This window comes from Agelaius tricolor, unplaced genomic scaffold (assembly GCF_023055355.1).
Source record: "Agelaius tricolor isolate 1412-34295 unplaced genomic scaffold, bAgeTri1.0.p SCAF_17, whole genome shotgun sequence".
Taxonomy (NCBI): domain Eukaryota; kingdom Metazoa; phylum Chordata; class Aves; order Passeriformes; family Icteridae; genus Agelaius; species Agelaius tricolor.
Window position 1 is genome coordinate 16,026,608 of NW_027269277.1, and position 18,788 is coordinate 16,045,395.

At 60.0% G+C, this 18,788-nt stretch overlaps 3 protein-coding genes across 7 annotated transcripts; 2 read left to right on the top strand and 1 right to left on the bottom strand.

Annotated features, from left to right (window-relative positions):
- Positions 1-2,616: 2,616 nt before the first annotated feature.
- Positions 2,617-4,362, bottom strand: CLDN2 (claudin 2). The gene has a single exon (XM_071442073.1). It carries the CDS (start codon positions 3,715-3,717, stop codon positions 3,022-3,024), a length of 696 nt encoding a protein of 231 aa, XP_071298174.1. The 5' UTR covers positions 3,718-4,362; the 3' UTR covers positions 2,617-3,021.
- A 2,231-nt stretch (positions 4,363-6,593) lies between these two features.
- RIPPLY1 (ripply transcriptional repressor 1) lies at positions 6,594-7,810 on the top strand. Its single transcript, XM_071442935.1, has 4 exons — positions 6,594-6,685; positions 6,939-7,014; positions 7,435-7,499; positions 7,579-7,810. Exons 1-4 carry the CDS (start codon positions 6,594-6,596, stop codon positions 7,808-7,810), a joined length of 465 nt encoding a protein of 154 aa, XP_071299036.1.
- A 92-nt stretch (positions 7,811-7,902) lies between these two features.
- PRRG3 (proline rich and Gla domain 3) lies at positions 7,903-18,024 on the top strand. 5 transcript variants are annotated; one of them, XR_011681585.1, is made up of 5 exons: positions 7,903-8,209; positions 11,399-11,440; positions 11,640-12,179; positions 13,038-13,218; positions 13,318-13,504. XR_011681585.1 is itself a non-coding variant. In XM_071442678.1 (5 exons), the coding sequence occupies exons 3-5, from the start codon at positions 11,434-11,436 to the stop codon at positions 16,302-16,304; spliced, it is 708 nt and encodes a 235-aa protein (XP_071298779.1). In that variant the 5' UTR covers positions 8,438-8,879; positions 8,912-11,209; positions 11,399-11,433; the 3' UTR covers positions 16,305-18,024. The 5 variants fall into 5 exon arrangements, 3 of the variants coding, with proteins under 3 accessions (XP_071298778.1, XP_071298780.1, XP_071298779.1); XM_071442678.1 differs by lacking the exons at positions 7,903-8,209; positions 11,640-12,179; positions 13,038-13,218; positions 13,318-13,504 and adding exons at positions 8,438-8,879; positions 8,912-11,209; positions 15,107-15,267; positions 15,765-18,024; XM_071442677.1 differs by lacking the exons at positions 11,640-12,179; positions 13,038-13,218; positions 13,318-13,504 and adding exons at positions 15,107-15,267; positions 15,765-18,024 and having other exon boundaries at positions 8,085-8,209.
- The last annotated feature ends 764 nt before the right edge of the window (positions 18,025-18,788 follow it).

Consider the following 18,788-nt stretch of genomic DNA (forward strand, 5'->3'; position numbering starts at 1 on the left):
CTAGGGCAAACCTGTGCCCTTTTTCACCTGGGCATCCCTGCCAGTGCTCTGCATGAGAAGAGGCTTGGTGGGCAAGGGCTGGATGCAGGGCCCTTGCAGATGGGCTGGGTTGCTCCCTCTTTGGAAGAAGTTGTGACTTTCTGCACATTTGTCATGACCAGCTGATGAGGTTGCAGTCCCTGATCCTGGGTGTTTATAGTGCCTCTATCACTTTTGAAGATAAGGGCACATTATTTTATTGCCCCATTCCTTCCATCGAGGCATCATCCAGATGGGAAAGAGGGAAAGGACTAATTTCCTTATGGCAGGGGATTAGTCACTGCAGCCTGGCCCTCCAGAGAGGGCTGCAAGGCTCCCCACTCCACCACACCAGCCTGTGAGGTGTGGGCTTGAGATGGAGAGAGCCCTTCCCCACCCAGCCCTCTGCCCAGCCCTGCTTCCCCCATCTTGTCCTGAACTTGGCTGTGCTCCCCTGGGCCTTTCCTGCAGGAATTCTGGAGCACCCTCAGCTTTTGCCACGGAGCTGGTGAGGGGCAGGAGCCTTCTGAGGGGCTGCTTCTGTGCTGGCTGGCTGGGCTCCATCCCTTCCCTCACACTGTCCATCAGCAGAGCTGCCCCTGGGGCAGTCTGGGCTCCTGTTCTTCCTGTCCCTAGGCTGGGCCACATCCAGACTGCCCTCAAGAACCTGCTTTATCAATAATGAGAACATGGCTATTGCATGATGCAGAGATAACCATTGCCACCACAGCTGTGCACCCAGTGTCCTCCCCTCCCCTTCCCTATCCTCCTTCCCAAGTGGAAAATCTGTGTCACCCTGCCTTGCCCTGTAGCCAGGTTTCACATCTTTGGGTTCATTCACATTGAAGGCCAGGAAAGCTGGAGGGGAAAAACGTTCCCTTCCCTGAACCCACCCAGTGCTTAATGCAGGGGCTCCCCTGTGGCAGGGTGGTGGCCCAGGGGCCTGGGGAACTGGTCCCTGTTGCAGTGTGATGGTGTTTCTGTACCCCAGCTCTGAACTCTGCCTGTGCCAGCTGCCTTTCTCCTTCTGGGGGAAGCTTCCCTTCTGCTCCCTGAATTAAAGCATTAATAAGCCCAGCACCAATCAAGCTCTGAGTGTTTCAAATGCCCCTTTGTTTAATTAGCACAGCCTCTGCCTGCAGACAGGGGTGGGAGGTGAGGGGCAAGAACCCAGTGCCCAGGAATTCCTCCTCTTTAAGGTGTGACATTTTGTGCCAACTATTTTCTCTCCCACTCTCTCCACCAGCTGCCCAGAAAAAAACCATTTATGGCCAAAGGACCCTCAGAACTTGCAGCATCTCCTGGGGGGCTGCAGCAGCAGGTTAAGCCTCTTGCATGCCCCAGGGCACTCTTTTCCCTGGGGCAGGAATAAATAACTCAGCTGCTCCAGGGTTGATGCTGTGCTTTGTGCTTTGTCCCTTGGCCATGGAAATGGGGTCACTGGCCTTTGCCTGGAGATCCACCTTGGTCCCTTCAGCGAGTGTCACCCTGGGATGGGTCCCTGTGTAGCTCCTTGCCCTCTGAGGAGGGGAGAAAGCGTGACCCAACGTTATCAGGAGCGTGCTAACCCCACAGCAAACACAATTTCACTGGTGCAAGGGTGACGGTGGTGACGTTCGAGTGCAGAACATGGTCCCCTCCTCTCCATGGCCTAATCTAAATTGCTTTATGAGGGGTCAGCAGGTAGACCAAGGCCTGCTGCTCCCTGGGGTGGTCTCTGGGTGGCCCTGTGCAGTGGCACAGCAGAGCAGGGGTTCTCTCACCTGGGGCAGTGGTACAGCAGATGGATCAGCCTGGTGGGCTGTGGGGTTGGGCTGCCTGCCCCTCCTCTCCTGCCATGGCCTGGCCTGTGCCAGCACCCCCAGTGCCACCTGCAGCCTGTGTGGATGTTCCTGTGCAGGCCTGCAGCACACAGCCTGTCCCTCCACACCCTTAGCTCCTGCCTGCCCATCCCTTGCAGCTTTCCAGTGTCTCACTGGTGGCATTTTCTCCCAAAACAGACCCTCCAAGGACCTCATGGCTCAGGACCTGCCTGTGAGGCCTCTCTGTAGCTGAGCTGGGCTGCTCAGACTCCACCATAGCCAGGAGCTGCCCCTGGTTCTTGGGACCATGTTTGCCCACGGTGCCAGTGCTCACTGGGATGGCGATGTGGGAATGCCAGGGCTGCCCACCTCCTGTGGACTGGGGTGTGCCACACACAGGGGCAATGAATCCCCCTGTGGGCACCCCAGCCTCATCACACCTGCACTCCCCGGGGCAAGAAGGGCTGGGGGGACAGAGGGAAGGTGCTGCCTGCTATTATCCCACAGGGAGCTCTGCATGTCCCTCCTGGCACCTTGGCAGTAGTGGTGCATGGCAACGTCCCAGCGTGGTGCCCAGGGACAAACTGTGCCAGGGAGTGGCCCTCCTCCCCCTCAGCAGGGCTCCCACATGCCGGGGCTCCCGGGTGACAGAGCCATCAGCCGTGGGCTGGGGGAGGCAGGCCAGAGCAAGGGCCAGGGACACCTTTCACATCTTGGCCCCCTTCACAGCCCCTCGGTGCCGGAGAAAAGCTCGGATACAGTGTGGCTAGAAAGACGTATTTATTGCGACATCGGTTTGCAACCAGCACTCACCCCCCCACCCCCAGCAGCACCTCCAGACCCACGCACATGCCCTTGACCCTGCTGCGATGCCTCCATGGCCAGCGGGCCTCTCCCTGCGGCCACAAGCCCTCTCCCCTTTGCAGGCAGGTTCATTGGGGCTGCGGGCTGGGCTCCCGCCGTGCCAGGAGCTGCACGGAGTAAAGACCAGGAGCCGGATTCAGGGTTCTTCAGCAGTGTAAGCCACCAGCTGGGATCTCCGAGCAGTCACAAGGCTCTCAGAATGCCGGGGAGAGAGCGGGGTCAGCCCCCCCAAGCACACGGCGATGCCCGTGCCCTCTGCTCTTACCGCGCCCCCTCGGTGCCAGCCCGGACGCCCTGGGAGCCGGGAGAGGTGCCAGCCTGGTTCCCCCTGCAGCCACTACACGTATCCTGTCAGGTTGTAGGAATTGACTTCACTCTTGGTCTTCTGCACCTGGCTGGCAGAGGACTGGGGGCTCTTGCTCGCCAGCAGCTGGGGCTGGTAGGCGCTGGAGTAGGCGGTGGTGGCGCCCCGGGCAGGGCAGGAGGTGCAGAGGATGAAGCCGCCGACGAGGGAGAGGAGGGAGGAGATGATGCCGAGGTAAAGAGCCTCCCCGAGCTCGAACTTCATGCTGTCGGGGATGACGGGGTTGCGGAAATCCCGCAGCACCACGTGGATGTTCCACACCAGCGGGATGAAGCACAGCAGCCCCCCGAGGACGAAGACCACGCCGCCCACCACCGCCAAGCGGTCCTTGCCCGGCGAGCCCTGGCTGAACACGGTGCACCTCATGCCGAAGACGGAGAGCAGGCAGGCCAGCGAGGACACGGCGCAGGAGCTCACCATGAGCGCCTGGGCCGCCTGGATGTCGGCGGGCAGGTTGAGCAGGGAGCTGTAGATGTCGCACTGGGTGATGCCCGTGCTGTACGTGGCGCACTCCATCCACAGCCCCTTGGTGAAGCTGATGGCTGTCACGATGCTGGAGCCGATGTAGGAGCTGGTTTTCCAGCTGGGCAGCAGCGTGGTCGTCAGCGTGCCGATGTAGCCCAGGAAGGCCACGGTGTAGCCCAGCAGCTGGAGCCCCATGGACACCATGGTGGGGGCTGCTTGTCACCTCTGTCGCTGGCCGAGGCTCGCAGCTTGTCGCCCAGGTCCCTCCCGTTTGCTCACGTTCCCATGGCCCGGCGAGAGGCTCCGCTCGCAGCTCTGCAGCTCCACCCCGCTGCCGGGGGTGCCGGTTTTGTGCGGGGTGGGAGCCGCGGGGAGTTACCTGCGGGAGCGGAAAGCAATCCCTCCCGATTAACGATTGACCCGAGCCCGTGGAGGAGCGCCAGGCGCCCTTTCACCCCCGCTATCTCCCCAGGCAGGCTCCAGAGGCAGAGCAGCGCTGCCCAGGACGGACGCCAAAGCCCTCCCCTGCACTGACGCCGCGGGCAGGGATGGAGAGCCAGCTGCTGCTGTGGGGAAAGAGCCCACTGCCTTCCTCCAGGTCCCTTGTCTTCTGTGACGCCTCGAGCTGAGGAAGCCAAAAAGCTACGGCTGCACCGTGCTATTTGGGACCTGATGGAGGTGACTGCAGGTGGTGAAGCCAAAGCTCCCTCAGCTGAAAAAAAGGGGATGGCACCTTGTCCCATCTGCATGGGGCTCACCCGAGGCATCTGCAGCCACCCACGACCCACCCAGAGCAGCTGAGGCTCCTTTGGCACAAAGGGACACGGCCAGCTGAGATTGAACCGTGGATATCAGCCTTTCTGTGCTGCTGGGGACAAGGATGGAGAGGGATGCATGTGACAGTGACACCTGCATCCTCAGCAGAGCCTGGAGGCCCGCAGAGGGCAGAATTACATCAGGGCTGGCATCTTCTTTGGGATGCTTTGTGGAAGCATGCCAGCCAAGCAGGGTGACCTGTCCTGTGGAGGGGTGACCTGTCCTGTGGAGGGGTGAGCAGTTCGGGGTGCAGCTCCTGTGGGATTTTGAGTCAGTGCCACCTCCCGCCCACAGCCCTGTACACAGGCCGGGGGAGGTTGGCAGAGGTGGTGGAGAGGGTTGGTTTGTTTTCCCTCTGCTTTGTTTAAAAATTCCTCCTTCTGTGGTGCCTTGCGAAACCGGGCTGAGCCCGGCACCGCGGCCAGTGGCCTCGCTCCCCCTGGGAGCGCTCCTGGCTGAGCGTGCTGCCACCACCCGGGGCCTGCCCCTGCTCCTGTCCCCCCGCTGCCACCTCAAATGCTCGGCACCAAAGTTTGCCAGCTTTCTGTCTGCTCTCCTGTGCTCTCACCAAGACCTCCCACACCTAGAGAAGAAAAACCTGGGTGCTCAGGGTGCCAGCAGAAGGTGAGGGAGGGGGCTCTGAGGTACTTACAGAGGTGGCTGGAGGTGCAGCGTGGGACCCAGGGTGGCTGCAGCCGGGGGTCACCCAGGACTGGAGGCGGCTGCTCGGGGCAGGGTGAGCAGCCAGGGCCCCAGCCCAGGGGATCAGGGGCTGCAGTTGTTCAGCTACAGCTTTGCACAATCCACCTGCAAATCTCCTGGATCAGAGGCTTATTGCAGATCAGAATTAAACCCTTTGGGTGTCGGGAAGGATTGGGGAGCTGGGATGCCCAATGCTTTGCTGGTTGTCTATGAATTATTGGGGTAGGTTCACCTAATGGGTTCAGGTTTGAGGCTTGCTGTCATCCTTCTGGACAGCCTTAGTGGCTGGCAGGTGACTGTGCCACCATCCCTGTGTCCACTCTGGGCTGTGCTGCCTGTATTGGGGTTTGAGGGGCAGTGAAACACCAGCAGGTTGAGCTCCCCACTCCTCAGAGCCAGCCTGAACTTTTGGTTTACTCTTCCTGGCCCTGCTTGTCCTCCACGGGGTTTGTTGTTGTAAGACTGCTGGCCCAAATGAGGAGCAAATGGGGAAGGTAATGAGAGCTGTGCTGGCCCCGTGCCCCCTCCTGCTCACCGGCTGCCACAGATGGAGAGGGGCAGGCAGGGCCTCTGGTGACAAATTGTGCTCAGAGCTGAGCAGGGTCCGGCCGGCGTTTGGACAGCGGTGTTTGGATGCTGATAGCAGAGCTACAGCCGGGACCATTTGCTATTTTCTTTCCTTGTCCCAAACTGAAACTCTCCTAGGAGCTGCCAGTGGCACTTTTCTTTGAGTGCTTGGGCAGGAGCAGTGGGCAGGGACAGGATGAGTGGCCCTGCTGTGGCCAGGGGCTGCATCAGCCTTGCACCCTCACATTGAGGAGCTTTTCTGTCCCTCCTGCTGTGGTCCACATCTCAAAAACTCAAAGGAGAGGGCAGGGAACACTGGCAAGTGCTTGCTCTCCTATCTGTGGAAATGGGTTCTGGCAGCTCCCTGAGGTGATGGGCCATGGGTGCCTGAGCAAGACCATTGCCCTGATAGCGCCTGGGGTCCATCCCTGCCACGTGTCCTCCCTCCCTGTCCGCTCTTGAGCCTCTCTCAAGCCATCAGCTGCCTCCTGGTGGCTCTGTGCTTGTCACCACTGTAGCCCATCACTGTCCTTGTGATGCCCTTTGTGCTGTCCCCAACACAAGCCCAGCACACTGTGCCCATGGCATGCCCAACATACAGTCCCATCCCATGCCCACTGCACTGTCCCAATCCCATACCCATCTGCCCCACCATTTCCCATCCCTTTCCCATCTCCCTTGCCTCCCTTATGCAAATGGCTACAAAGAGCACTTAATCATCCTTGTTAATTGTCTCTACCCTCCCCTGTTCCCCCCCGGGGATTTTCTCACAAATGGTGTCCAAATTTTCCCTTTTGTGTTTTGCTTTTCCACCAGAGATCGCAGCCCCTCCGCCCCCAGCCTCCCCTCGGCCCTCTGTTTACACAACTGGGACGAATTTCACACCGCTGTCCCCACAGCCCCAAAGAATTTGTGAGTCACCGGCCGAGGCAGAGCTATAAATGTGTCCCCACCGAGGGTCTGCAGTGTCACAAGGAACAGCATCTCCTGCTACCATGCAAGCTGCTGCCTGTTGCCTGACTGCCCACGGGCTCCGGGTGCCGGTGCCCAGTGCCTGCCCACCCCCGGGGCTGGAGCAAGGGGCAAGGTACTGGGGAAAATGGGGCGGGCAGGAGGGTGAGGAAGGTGGGATGGGAAAGCGCCAGCTGGGTTTGGGTGAAGGCTGCGGAGCTGGGGACACTCTGATGCCAGTGGCCGTGGGTGGCACAGAGGTGCTGGCACCCGGGCAGGGCTGGCCGGGCGGGTGATGCTGTGGGGCTGCCTCACCCGAGCAAGGCAAAGGGAGCGGGCCAGGGTGGGTAGCTGTGGCACTGAAGCTGCTTTCTCTGTCTCTCCCCTAGAGCCCTTCCTCTCTGGAGACCGTGGCTGCCCCGAGCCCAGGAGGGACCCGCGCCACGGCGGGAGGAGATGGACGCTGTGAGTTTGGCACTGTCCCCATGCCCGTGGGGTCCCTGCTGGCACACAACCACCCTCTCAGTCACTTTGTCCCACGGAGTCCTTTGTCCCAGGGCCGTGCCGTGCCCAGCTCCCCTGGAGCACCGGCGGAGCCTCTGAGGGGACACGGCCACAGCAGCCCTGAGGGGGCCGCCTGTTCCCAGCCGGGCGGGCATTCCTCAGGGCGTTAGCGGCATGCCTGGGCACCCGCTCTGGAGCACGGGGCAGAGATTACACTGGCAAAAAGCCCGTCAGGAGGGTGTGGGGGTAGATGCCAGCTTCCCTGCGGTGCTGCGAGCCCTTCAGCTCGGGGGCAGGGGAGGGGGGAGTCGCTGTGTGTGTGGCACCCCGGTGCCAGCCCGGGCAGCGGGAGCCCGGTACCACCCGGCTGTGTCTCCCCAGGCTCGGGCAGCGGAGGGGCACGGCGGTCCCAGCAAAGCGCTGGCGTTCTTCCAGCACCCGGTCAGGTACGTGCCCTGGCCCCGGGGCCGCGGGCGGGCGCGGGGGCGCGGCGGGCGGGGGCTCACTCCGGCTCTCCCCACACAGGCTCCTCTGGCCCAAGTCCAAGGCCTTTGACCACCTGTATAGCGTGGGGGAGAAGCTGCTGGAGAACTTCCCGGTGCAGGCCACCCTCTTCTTTTATGAGGACTCGGGCAGCGAGGAGGAGGATGAGGAGGAAGAAGAAGAACGGGATGATGAAGAGGAGGAGGCGGCAGGGGATATGACCGCGGGGCACCCGCGGAATGCTGGCAGCCCCGACCCCAGCAGGCCGGCGTGAGGCAACAGGCAGGGGAAGGCAGACAGCGCTGCGTGCGGCAGCGGGGCCAGACCCGCCCGGAGCCCCGGCCAACCCCCGGGGCCGCCCCCGGGCCGCGCCCGCTCTCCGCGGAACCACGGCGGGGCTCAGGACTACAGCTCCCAGCGACCATCGCGGCACCGCCCGGCAGCTGAAGCCCGCTCTGATTGGCTGCCGATCCATCCCGAGCAGAGGGAGGAGCGCGTGGTCCCGCCCACCCTCCCGCCCCGCATCCCCATTGCAAGAGGAAGGCGGCGCGCGCGGGCCGCGGAAGGACACGATTGGTCGAGGGGCGGGAGGGGGCGTGTCGGGGGCGGGGCCTCCCCTCCCCTGCCCGTCGGCGGGAGGGAGAGGCTGCGGCGGGCGCGGGGCCGCCATGAGGTACCGGCGGGGCGCGGGGTGCGGCCGCGGGGCTGGGGGGAGGACAGCTGAGCCCTGGGACCGCGGCTGCGGGGCTGGAGCGGGGATGAAGGGGCTGGTACCGCGGAGAGGGGAGCCGGGAGCGCTGGGACTGGCGCGGCGTGTCTGGGCGCGCGGCGAACAGAGAGCGGCGGAGACGAGGAGGACGTGTCGGTGGGGCGGAGGGTGGGGCTGGAAGGACCCCGCACAGCCGGGGAGGTGGGGCTGGAGGACCCCGCTGTGGGGTGACAGGGGACATGGGGGTCCCTGTTGTAGGGTGGCAAGTGAGGAAGGGGACCCCACTATAGGGTGCCGGCTGAACTAGGGAGCCCCACCATGGGATGGCAGGTGAGCTAGGGGACCCCGCTATGGGGTGGCAGGTGAGCTAGGGAGCCCTGCTATGGGGTGACAGGTGAGGAAGGAGGGGGACCCCGCTGTGGTGTGACAGGTAGGCAGAGGGGCTCTGCCATGGGGTGGCAGGTAAACTGAGGGTCCCTGTTGTGGGGTCACAGGTCAGCTGGGGATCTCAGCTGTGGGGTGACACTTAGGCTTGAGGGCTCTGCTGTGGGGTGGCACCGAAGGCTGAGGGAGGACTGGAAAGCCCCTGCACACCTGGGCAGGTGGGCTGGGGGTCCCAGCTGCAGGGTGACAGGTAGGCTGGGGGTCCCTGCTGCAGGGTGACAGGTGAGCTGGGGGTCCCAGCCGTGGGGTGGCTCTGGGAGCCGAGCGCAGTGGGGATCATTGGGAGCTGGGTTTGGGCACAGAGGGGCCGGAGTGGCACTGCCAGGGCAGTGTGACAGCAGCCAGCGAGCAGGGTGGGGTGTGACGGCTGTTTTGGGAGGGCGAGGCTTCCTGCCCTGTCAAGCGTAGCCGGCCGTAGCCTCTTCTCCTCGCCGTGGATCTTGGCACGGAACAGCCCCAATATTGCTGGCATCCAGCTGGCACCGCGGCTACGTGATGCTGCCACTGTCAGCACCCTCCCTGCGTGCCGTGGCGCGGCACGGGGGGCTCGGGGGGACTGGGCCACCCCCAGCCTGTCGAGGAGGTGCCACCTCCCAGTGTGGACCCCCGTGTCCCCTCGGGGTCCGCGGGGAGCCGGCTCCAGGCACGCTCCGTGTTTTCCCGGCACGATTTCCTCCTTTGGCAGCAGTGACGGGAGCGGGGGCGGAGATGGGGGGAGCCTGGGGGAGACACAAATGTGCGACTGCAGCATCCTCACTCCCATGGCTGCATCCCTCGCGCCTCCTCACGGTTGCCTTAGCAACCTCCTATCGATGGGGTATTTATAGAGGATGGGAAGCCGGAGGGGGGGCATCGGGAATGGGTGGGCGTCTGCTAGGTCAGCCTCCAGCTTCAGGCTTCTCTCGGCTTGCGTGGGGGCAGGAGGGATGCTGCTCCCCTTGGCGTCAGTGTGTGCGCTGCTCCAGCTTTTCCTGCTCGCTGGAGCCAGGGGAGGTGGCCAGGAATTTGCATGTGGAAATAAAAATAAGCGGCTGGGACGTCTGCCCTTCTCACCGGCATTGTTTGTGCTTGGAGGCTTGTGTGCAGCTCCCTGATTGTGGCACTGGGTGCATTGACACAGATACGTGGAAGAAAGTAAAAGAGTGTAAATGAAATGAAACGGCATTAAATTTGTGGTCTGTTGTGTGACGTGAGAATATCCTTCTTTCTGTGTCTTTGTTCTCCTGTCCATCAGAGGGGGAGGATGCCTGTAACAAGGAGGGTTTGTGTGGAAACTGTGGCATGTGCTCTGTGCCGTGCTTTCTTTTATCCTGGGGCTTTGGGTCTCTTTGTAAAAACTGATGAGAGCAGAAGTGGGTCAGGTGGTCCCTGCTCAGAGCCTGTGGGGGAATTCAAGGATCCAGAGGCCTCTCACATCTCCCAGAAGGGCTCAGAGAAGTGGGGTTGGGCTATGGGGCACTGGAGGCAGCAGATCCCTCCCTTCTGGTACTCTGCTGCTTTCCCTCACTCCTGCTTCCACTCCACATTGAGGTTTGCAATCTGAGCTTCCCAAAGTGTTGGGAAGAAGCTGCTTTCTCTCTCTGGACACAGCTCCAGGCTTGCATGCCCTCTTGGCACTAGGAGGTGTAGGAGCCTTGGAAAGCACAGCAAACCTGATGCTGGCAGGGACAGGTGCTGCATTTACTGGAAGGTGGCTGTTGTGAGGTGTGCTGGCATGCAGCATCAGCCCTTCTGGCTGTTCCTGCCTTTCATGTGAAAGGAGAAGTGTGTTTCCAGCCCCCCTGAGAACAGCTCTGTTCTGTCCCTCACCTCACTCCAGCACAGCAGATCCAAGTGCTTTGGGGATAACTGGATATCTGAAGTCCTGGGCCTGAGACCAGCATGTGGTTTAGTTCCTGCTGTTTCTAACCATGCCTGCTCCTTCACCTGCAATAAATCCCTGCAGGAGCTGGGCAGTCCTGTCTGCTCTGACTCCTGACAGTTGTGGCTTTGCCACAGCAAGTGTCACAGCAATAGTCAGCCAGGGCACTCTGATCTGTGGGGCATTGAGCACAGGGAGAAGACAAAGCATGGAAAACAAGCAGGTATCCTCTGCTTCTGCAGGGCTTCATGGAACTTCTGTGGGGTTTTGTTTAGTTCAGTCTTGCTTTTGAAGCACAAAAATTGCTTGTCCAGCTGGAGAGCTGTTGTCCTGGGTGTGCAGGCAGCTCTGTCACTCTTGCTGCTGCCCTTAGCTTGGCCCAACCACCAGATTGTGGGTAGGAGTTGCAGAAGTGAGAACTGGCACGTCTGTGAAGTTGCTCTAAAATAAGATGATTGCTTCACCTGTATCCATCAATCTCTTGTGGAAGGGAAGAGCACCAGGCTGCTCCCAGCAGTCTGTGACATGCAGGTCATCTCATCTGCTGGTGAGAAATGGAGCCTATCCCTCATCCAGTTTTTCCTTCATCCAGTCTGCAAGGGCCCTGCTTCTCCCTAGGAGCTGAGGGTGCCCTGAGCCCCTCCAGCCACCCCAGGCAGGTGAGGAGCAGGGAGGCAGCTGGAGTGTTTGGCTCTCTGCAGGGGCACTGCTGGGATGGGATCTGTGGTGGGTCCACCACTCAGCACCATGCTTTCTGCATGAATCTGAACCTGGGTGATGGAGGCTTGGGCTTTGAAACTGGGTTGGAAATTTAAGCTGTCAGTGACTCTCTGTTTTCTTCCCTGCAGGTAGGCAGGAGCCCCCCTTGGCCGAGTGAGGCAGCATGGCAAGTAAGTGGTCCCAGGCAAGGCGGAGAGGTGCCGGTGGTGCTGGAGAGAAGGGGGATGTTTGACAGCCACCTCTCAACAAAGGGGTGCCTGTGCATTTTGGGGGGTGTTATCCTCTCTGGGGAGCAGCTGCCATCAGCTGTTGGCCCTGGGTGAGGTCTGAGGTCTGGCCTGACTTGTGCTTCTCTCTCCCCTCTGCAAGGTGGGAGTCGAGAGGAGGTGCTGAAGGTCTGACCTCTGCAGCATTTCTGTCTCTGTGTGCTGCTTGCTGTGCAGGACAGGCCTCCCCAGGGCTCTCTGGGCTGCCTGTCTGCTCTGACATCTCTCATCAGCAGTGCTCCTCATGCCCATGCCCACCCTGGGGGCCACACTGCCCTGTGTGCCCGGTGGCACCGGGGCTCTGCGTTCTGTGCATGCTGCCGAGCTCAGCCCCACCCTGAGCTCGCTGTGCCACACCCAGAGCACTGCTGGGCCAGCACTAAAGATGGGCTGAGCCTGGCAAGGCTGCAGAGAGGTGTGTGGCCTGTCCAGAGCTGGGCTCAAGCCTCCCTCTGGCTCTCCTGGGCAGCCTGCACGAAGGCTGCGTGCCCAGGTGTGATGGGAGCATAAGGAGGACAGCAGTGGTGAAGGGGAGATGGAGAGATCTGACTGGGATCTCAGGATTTGCTCCGAGTGCCACCAGAGCCAGCTGTGAAGGTGGAGGCAGTAGCCACGCTGGGGAGGAGGACCCCAGGGATAACAGGTATGCCTTCTTTCATTATCTGTGCTCTGCTGGTGCGGGAGGGAGCAGAGATCTGCAGGCAGTGTTTTTAAAAGGCTGCTTTAATCTTCAGTTAATGAGGAGGGTGCCCAGCTGGGTCCCTGCCTTCCTCCACTGCTGCATTTTCGCCTTCCCAGAGCTCAGGTGCTGGCTCACCAGCATGTCCTGGTGGTGGAAGGTGTCCCCTGTGGTGGCAGTGTCCCCTTCACGGTGACCCTGATGTCCAGGGGGTGGATGTGGTGATGGGCAGGTTCTCCACCACAAGCTCCCTGCCATCCCTGCAGGCACAGCCATAGTCCTTCCCCAGAGAAGCAGCCCCCCAAGCAGGGCAGCTGAGACATGGCGTGGTGTCCACCAGGGGCCAGCAGCACCTCAGGAAAGCCAGCAGGGCTGAGGTGAACCCAGCCCTTGCTCCTGCTTCCCCTGCCTAAAAGCTCTGATCTTTCCTGAGCACCGGTTCTCCAGCTGGTGTGGGGAGGCTTGGAGAGGCACAGGGGATCAGCACTGAGCCTGCTGGGCATTGTCAGGTCCCCTCAGCCCCCTGGTTTGTTTGGGGACAGCACCTGCCTGGCTGGCTGCTCTTCATGTCAGCTGGGGATCCAGTAGAGATGACAGGCTCGTTTCCTGAGGGCCACTGCTTTTCCTGCTCTGGTCCTGAGCCACTTTGCACTTTCAAGGGAAAGGAGCAGTGACTCAGTTTCTGCTCTCCTACCATTTCTATGTCCCCGAGGGAAATTGCATGTGGGGAAAAACACACACCTCTGTCACAGCATGCTTGCAGTTAGGACAGTGCTTTTGATACCTGCCTGCCTGTGTGTCTGTTTTTATTTCCTACCTTAGTGGCCAGCTCAGCATGGCAAAGCAGGGAAGGGGTCCAGTGACTGCTTTCTGCAGGGATGGAAAACCCTGACAGTGAGATCTGCAGCCAAGCCTGTTGCTCTAAGATTGCTGAGGAAGTTGAAATCCAAGTCTCAGGCTCAAGTGCCAAGGAGGGGAGAGTTTATACCACGGCCTGATCAAGGTGGGAGGCAAAGGAGGTGAGGCCAGACTTCTCCAGCAAAGTACAGGACATTTGCAGAGTGAATGTTGTCTTTGTAAAATTTCATCTCCTTCTGGAAAGGCTCAAGACAAGGTCAGCCTGCCAGCCTGTTCCTCTCCAGCCAGCATAGCCCTCCACAACTGTGAAAGCCAAGGCAAGCTGATCCCTGCCCTTCTGCAAGATGCCTTCTGTGCCTCTTGAAAATGCTTTTTCGGTTGTCCTTGTAAAAAAAAAAATGGTTTGCATAATAAAGTCGATTCTGAGGGAAGATCTGTGACTCACATCATTCATGCTGCTCTTCATTCACACCTCAGTGGTTCAGCCCTCTGCAAACTCTCACAGAAGCAAGGCATTAATAAATCACGAGGGGGAAATGCACCTACACAGCACAAAAGCAGCTCAGTGCCTCCAAGCCCAGGCTGGTGTAGCACAGTAGTGGTTGTTTCTTACACCATGATCTTGTCCCTGTTGATATTTCCAAATACTCCCACAAATACCTTGCTGTATTGTTTCAGCAGCAGGATACACGGAAGGTAAAGCAGAAGGAATCTTGCCTTTCTCCCTGGCAAAAGGCTCCTAAGGAAAGAAGTCGGTGGCTTTTCACTGACTGTTTTGCTTGTGAAGCCAGTATTTTGTTAGCACCAAGCTGGTCAGATGGGAGATTGTGTCCCCCTGCCTCCTCTGATACTCCTGCTGCTGTGTGAATGGGTTCACCTTGTTAATCCAGTGGAAAACAGCCTGATGGTGAAGGAGGTAAATAGGTTCCTGTGGATCACCCAGCTGAACTGATTCATCTTCCCAAGGGAAGCAGCAGGATTTTGTGGCTTGGTGGGAAGAGCTGGAAGCGGCCTAGAGCTGAGTGTGTTGAACTGCCTTGTGGAAACACTCAGTCATGAAATGCGTGTTTGGATCCTGGAAGGATCATGTTCTGTGTGAAGTTTCTGCTCTCAGAGCAAACAGCTTTGCCTCCTGTGCTGCTGCAGGTCCTGGCAGGTGCTGGCCTCCTGCACCCCCTGGAGGTGTCCCTCCTGCAGGATATGGAGAGAGGCTTTGATGTCTCTCGTGCAGGCAGGAAGGTGCTGTTCCTGCTCCTGGCTCCAGGAGTGCATGCACTGTGAGAAGACTTGAGGAGTCTCCCAGGTTTTGGGAGCAGAGGAAAGTTTGTGAGGCCTCTGCATCAAAACACAGTGGGGAGAAGAATGTGCTGCTGTGTGAGGAGAGGCTGCTCAGGCCCCTGACTCATATACCCCTGTGCTGTCCCTGTGTTTTGGGGATGATTGCACTTGTTGTCCTGGGCCTGGGAGAAGACAGTGGTTTCTCTGGGGTCTGAACAGAGTCCTTGATGAGCTTGCACGACCCTGAGCAGCTGGCAGCAGGGACACCAGCTCCCAGCAGGCTGTCGTGGTGAACTGTGGCCTCTGAGTCCCTCTCAGTGCTGGCCCCGTGTCCTGGCAGAGCTCTGTGTCCCAGCCCTGTGGGGTCTTGCTCTCCTGGTGGGATCTCCCTTGCCCTGCAACAAAGGGGCAGAAAGATGAAATCCATTGGGGCAGAAGGTTGGAAAGAAATATTTTTGGAATCTTTTCTCTCTTCCTCAGTTGCTCTGTGTGGCTGCAGCTGCTGCTTGTGGTGTCTCTAGCACCTCAGCCTTGACAGGGTGGGTCCTGGTGCCATGTCTCTGGGCAGACCCCAAGAGTCCTGTGGACCTCTGGCTCTCCTACCTGCTGTCCTACCTGACTGTAGCCCTGGTTTTTGGTGTTGGGGATGCATGTGGTGTCAGGAAGCTGGGTTGGAAAGCTTGGCTGGGCAGAGGCCAGCGATGGGGTATGGGTACCTGTCCCTGCTCAGAATGTCTGTGCCTTGTGTGTTGCAGTGTTCTTGGGAGCCAGGAATGCCCACTCGCTCCTGAAACGCTTTCCCAGAGCCAATGGCTTCCTGGAGGAGATCCGGCAGGGCACCATCGAGCGGGAGTGCATCGAGGAAGTCTGCAGCTATGAGGAGGTCAAGGAGGTGTTTGAGAACAAGGAGAAGACGGTGGGTGTGTCCTGCGTGTGTGTCCCAGGGCATGTGGGAGGGCTCACACTCAGCAGGCTGGAGACAGAGGGAAAGCACAAGGGGAACAGCCTCTCCTGTCCCTTTTGTCCTCTTCTGGCTGCAGGCAGCATGTTGTGGCCTCACTTCCCAGCATGACTTTCCCTTCCCAGGCATTGCTTTTGCCAGGACTCCCTGCCCACAGCTGCAGGTTGAGCTGGTGTTCCCATGGCACGTGTGGCAAATCTCTGCTGTTGTCCATGATTCTCTAGGCTGGGCTTGGAGTGGAATACATTTTTCCCTGCTTGCTGTGGGATATTGAGGGATGTTCCCAGGACCTTCTGTGTTGGTCCCACAGCACCTCAGGTCGAAAGGGTGGGGGACATCCAAAATGCTGCCCCTTCTGTGGGCCTGGGGAAAGCAGTGGTTATTGCTGGTGGTGGCTGGGGTCCTTCTCCCACCTGCAGCACGTGATGGTTGTTTCCCTGTTCCCGTCACAGATGGAGTTCTGGAAAGGCTACACCAGCTCTGTGTACTCTGTCAAGGACCCCGGGCACAGCACGGAGCGCTCTGACGCTATGTACGTGGTGGTGCCCCTCTTGGGAGTGGCTCTCCTCATAGTCATCGCCCTCTTCATCATCTGGAGGTGCCAGCTGCAGAAGGCCACCCGCCACCGCCCCTCCTACGCCCAGAACCGTTACCTGGCCAGCCGGACGGGCCGCAGCCTGCCCAGGGTCATGGTGTACCGGGAGCGCTCGCAGAGCCAGGGGGAGACCCAGTACCAGCGGGAAGCCAGCAGCCGCGGGGCCGGGGATGCCCGGGCCGGGGGCACCGCCCAGGCTGACGGCGCCCTGTGCCCGCCCGAGCATTCCGTCTCCGTCCTCTCCAGACTGTCCAGCGCCACGCCCCCGCCCTCCTACGAGGAGGTGACGGGCCACCCGGAGAGCAGCAGCAGCGGCGAGGAGACCAGCGTCTCCTACAATGAGCCCCCGCCCAAGTACGAGGAGATCGTGGCCACGGCCCCCGCCGCGGGCAAATAGCGGGTGTGCCTCCCTGCTGCCTCTGCACACTCTCACACTCACCCAGCCACCCTCCCTTCGCCGTGCCTGGCACCCCCTTCAGGCGTTCGTCAGGCCCCCATCTCACTTGTACAATCTGGTGCCATCACACAATAGCCTTACCCTCCTAACCAAAAATGGCTGTCCCCAGGTGGGGTGAGGCAGGGCTGGCTGTGGGATGGCTCTGGAGCCGTCTCCTGCCCCTCACTCCCCACTCACGTAAGTGCTGCAGCAGCCAGAGCAGAGCAGCAGCTTGTTCCTGGCTCAATGTGGGGCTCTCCCCATGGTGCATTTGATTTCCTCACTTCCCCCTCAAACAGACATAACATTTCCCATGATTAGAGCAGCCTTGCTGCCTCCCTGGGCTGCTGCTCAGCCTCACCCCATGTTCTGGGCCCTGATCTGCTCAGGGCTCTGATTAGGTGATGGAGATGCAGGATTGGTGTGGCAAATTTTTGTCCATCCCTGCAGTTGGTGGGGCCAGCTCTGTGGGGAGATGGTGATTCCCCCATGTGGATTTGTTGCCGAGTGGGAGTGGGGAGCCCGGGCCACACTGTGGTGCCTGTAGGGATATTTGCTGTGTGGAGATCAGGGAGGAGCAGCTTGAAGGTGCTCTCTGATCTCCTGGATCTCTTTGGAAAGGGAGAAAGGGCTCATGGTGGTCTTGTACTTGAGGTAAGTGACTTTGGAGTAGCAGGGCCTTTTCCTGATGCTCTCTGCTCTCCCCTGTGGGTGCTGAGCAGCTGGAGGTGTGGCTGCTGCAGAGCTGGCCAAGGGGGTCCTCTCTGACCCCGAGCCAACTGTGGTCTCATGTCTTTTAGTGATGGGGATTCAACTCTCTCCTGGAGCGTGGCCTGTCTGGTGTCTGCCCCAGAGGTGAGAGCCTGCAGACAGGCCAAACCTCCTCTCCCTGCCCCAAACCTCTCTGCCTTGCCTGGCCCCTCTCTTTGGGGCTCTTTGTCCTCCAGAGCAGGTACGGTGGAATGAGGGACCGCACTCTCCTCCTGACCTCTCAGGTGGGCTGAGTGTCCAGGGCTGTGGCCTGGAAGTCCTGCTCACAGGGGCAGGAGCCACAAGACCATGCCTTGACAGTCAGGAGCAGGGCCAAGCCCTGCTCAGGTGGTTGTGTTGCCAGGGCAGGGCAGAGCAGGGTACTTTGCTGTGGGATCAGTGTCCCCTTTCCCTGGGCAGCTGCCTGTAGGGTCCAGGCAACGGGGCTGTCCTTCCCCAGTCATGTCTGATGGATTAATCCAAGGGTTGTGCTCCAACCCCCCAGAAGCAGCCCAGAAGCTCCCAGCACTGCCACCACCCACTGTTCACCCAGCAGCAGCCTCTCCACCAGCACCAAAAGGCTATTGTCCATCCATCAGTGGCCTGCATCCTGCCTGGCCCCAGTGATGCCCTCCAGCTGGTGCCCTCAGCCCAGAGCTGGGGCTTGCCCAGCCTGGCTGCTCCTGGGGCAGGACATGCTGGCACCTCATCTGTCCCCTCCCCAGCCTTAGCAGGGTGGGGTTATGGGGAGAGCTGACAGCTCAGGGCCAGAGCTAGAGAACAGCAGAGGGAGACACAAGGGTGCTCTGCATCCTCTGTCTTTGATGCTTGGTCATTATCCCTGCAGTTTGTATTCTGTAAAACTTGGTATATTTCTGTGCAAAAAAAAAAAAAAAAAAAAAAAGGTATTTATTAAAAAACCCTCACTGTCTGAGTGGCACAAGGTGGCTTTTTCCCACAAAGGGTGTTGTGGGGGACAGTGACACCAATAACCCCTGCCACGGCTGCTGGACTGTGCCCAGTGAGGATGGGAGTGTTCAGGAGTGAACCCCAAACATCCAACTGGAGCCCTGAACTTCACCTGGCCATGTGGTGCACCCTCTGAGAAACCTGAAGGGTGTCTGTCCTGTGAGCCCCGAGCTGCCGGCAGGTGAGGTGCAGAAAGGTTTTCTGAGGGTCTTTGAGGGGATTGAGGTGCACAGGTTGTCCTGCCGTCCTCTCTGCGCTCCTAAACCCCTTAGATAATCCCCTTTAAATAGCAAGACTAGGGCAGCGGGGGATTTATTTTAAGTCCTTTCAAACCCAGATTTTACGGTCAGGTCTTGGACCCTGTCCCCATTCAGAAGTGTTTAAACTGCCGTTAATCCCGAGGGGATCATTCAGCGCTGCGGAGGGCAGAGATTAGCTCGGGCACAGGGCGGCCCGGGGCTGTGCTGGGCCGGGGGCTGCGGGGAGCGGGGCTGGGGACACGGGGAAGGTCCCGGGTTTGCTTCTGCCCCTGGCGACAGCAATGCCTGTGTTCTACCACGCGGCTGAGCCGGGCTGGGGACAGCAGGGCTCCCGGGGGAGGTGGCACCACAATGAGTCGCAACGTGTTAATCACCGGCTGCGGCATTAAGCGAGGCGGGAGCGGCTGGACACCGGGGGCCGGGCTGGATAGCGGGGGCCGGGCTGGATACCGGGGGGGCCGGGCTC

Bases quoted from the DNA above. Each gene is read 5' to 3' on its own strand.
- CLDN2 (XM_071442073.1), bottom strand. From the start codon at position 3,717: ATGGTGTCCATGGGGCTCCAGCTGCTGGGCTACACCGTGGCCTTCCTG.
- RIPPLY1 (XM_071442935.1), top strand. From the start codon at position 6,594: ATGCAAGCTGCTGCCTGTTGCCTGACTGCCCACGGGCTCCGGGTGCCG. The intron at 7,015-7,434 runs GTGAGTTTGGCA...GTGTCTCCCCAG, and splicing joins GGCGGGAGGAGATGGACGCT to GCTCGGGCAGCGGAGGGGCA. The intron at 7,500-7,578 runs GTACGTGCCCTG...CTCCCCACACAG, and splicing joins TTCTTCCAGCACCCGGTCAG to GCTCCTCTGGCCCAAGTCCA.
- PRRG3 (XM_071442677.1), top strand. The intron at 15,268-15,764 runs GTGGGTGTGTCC...TTCCCGTCACAG, and splicing joins TTGAGAACAAGGAGAAGACG to ATGGAGTTCTGGAAAGGCTA.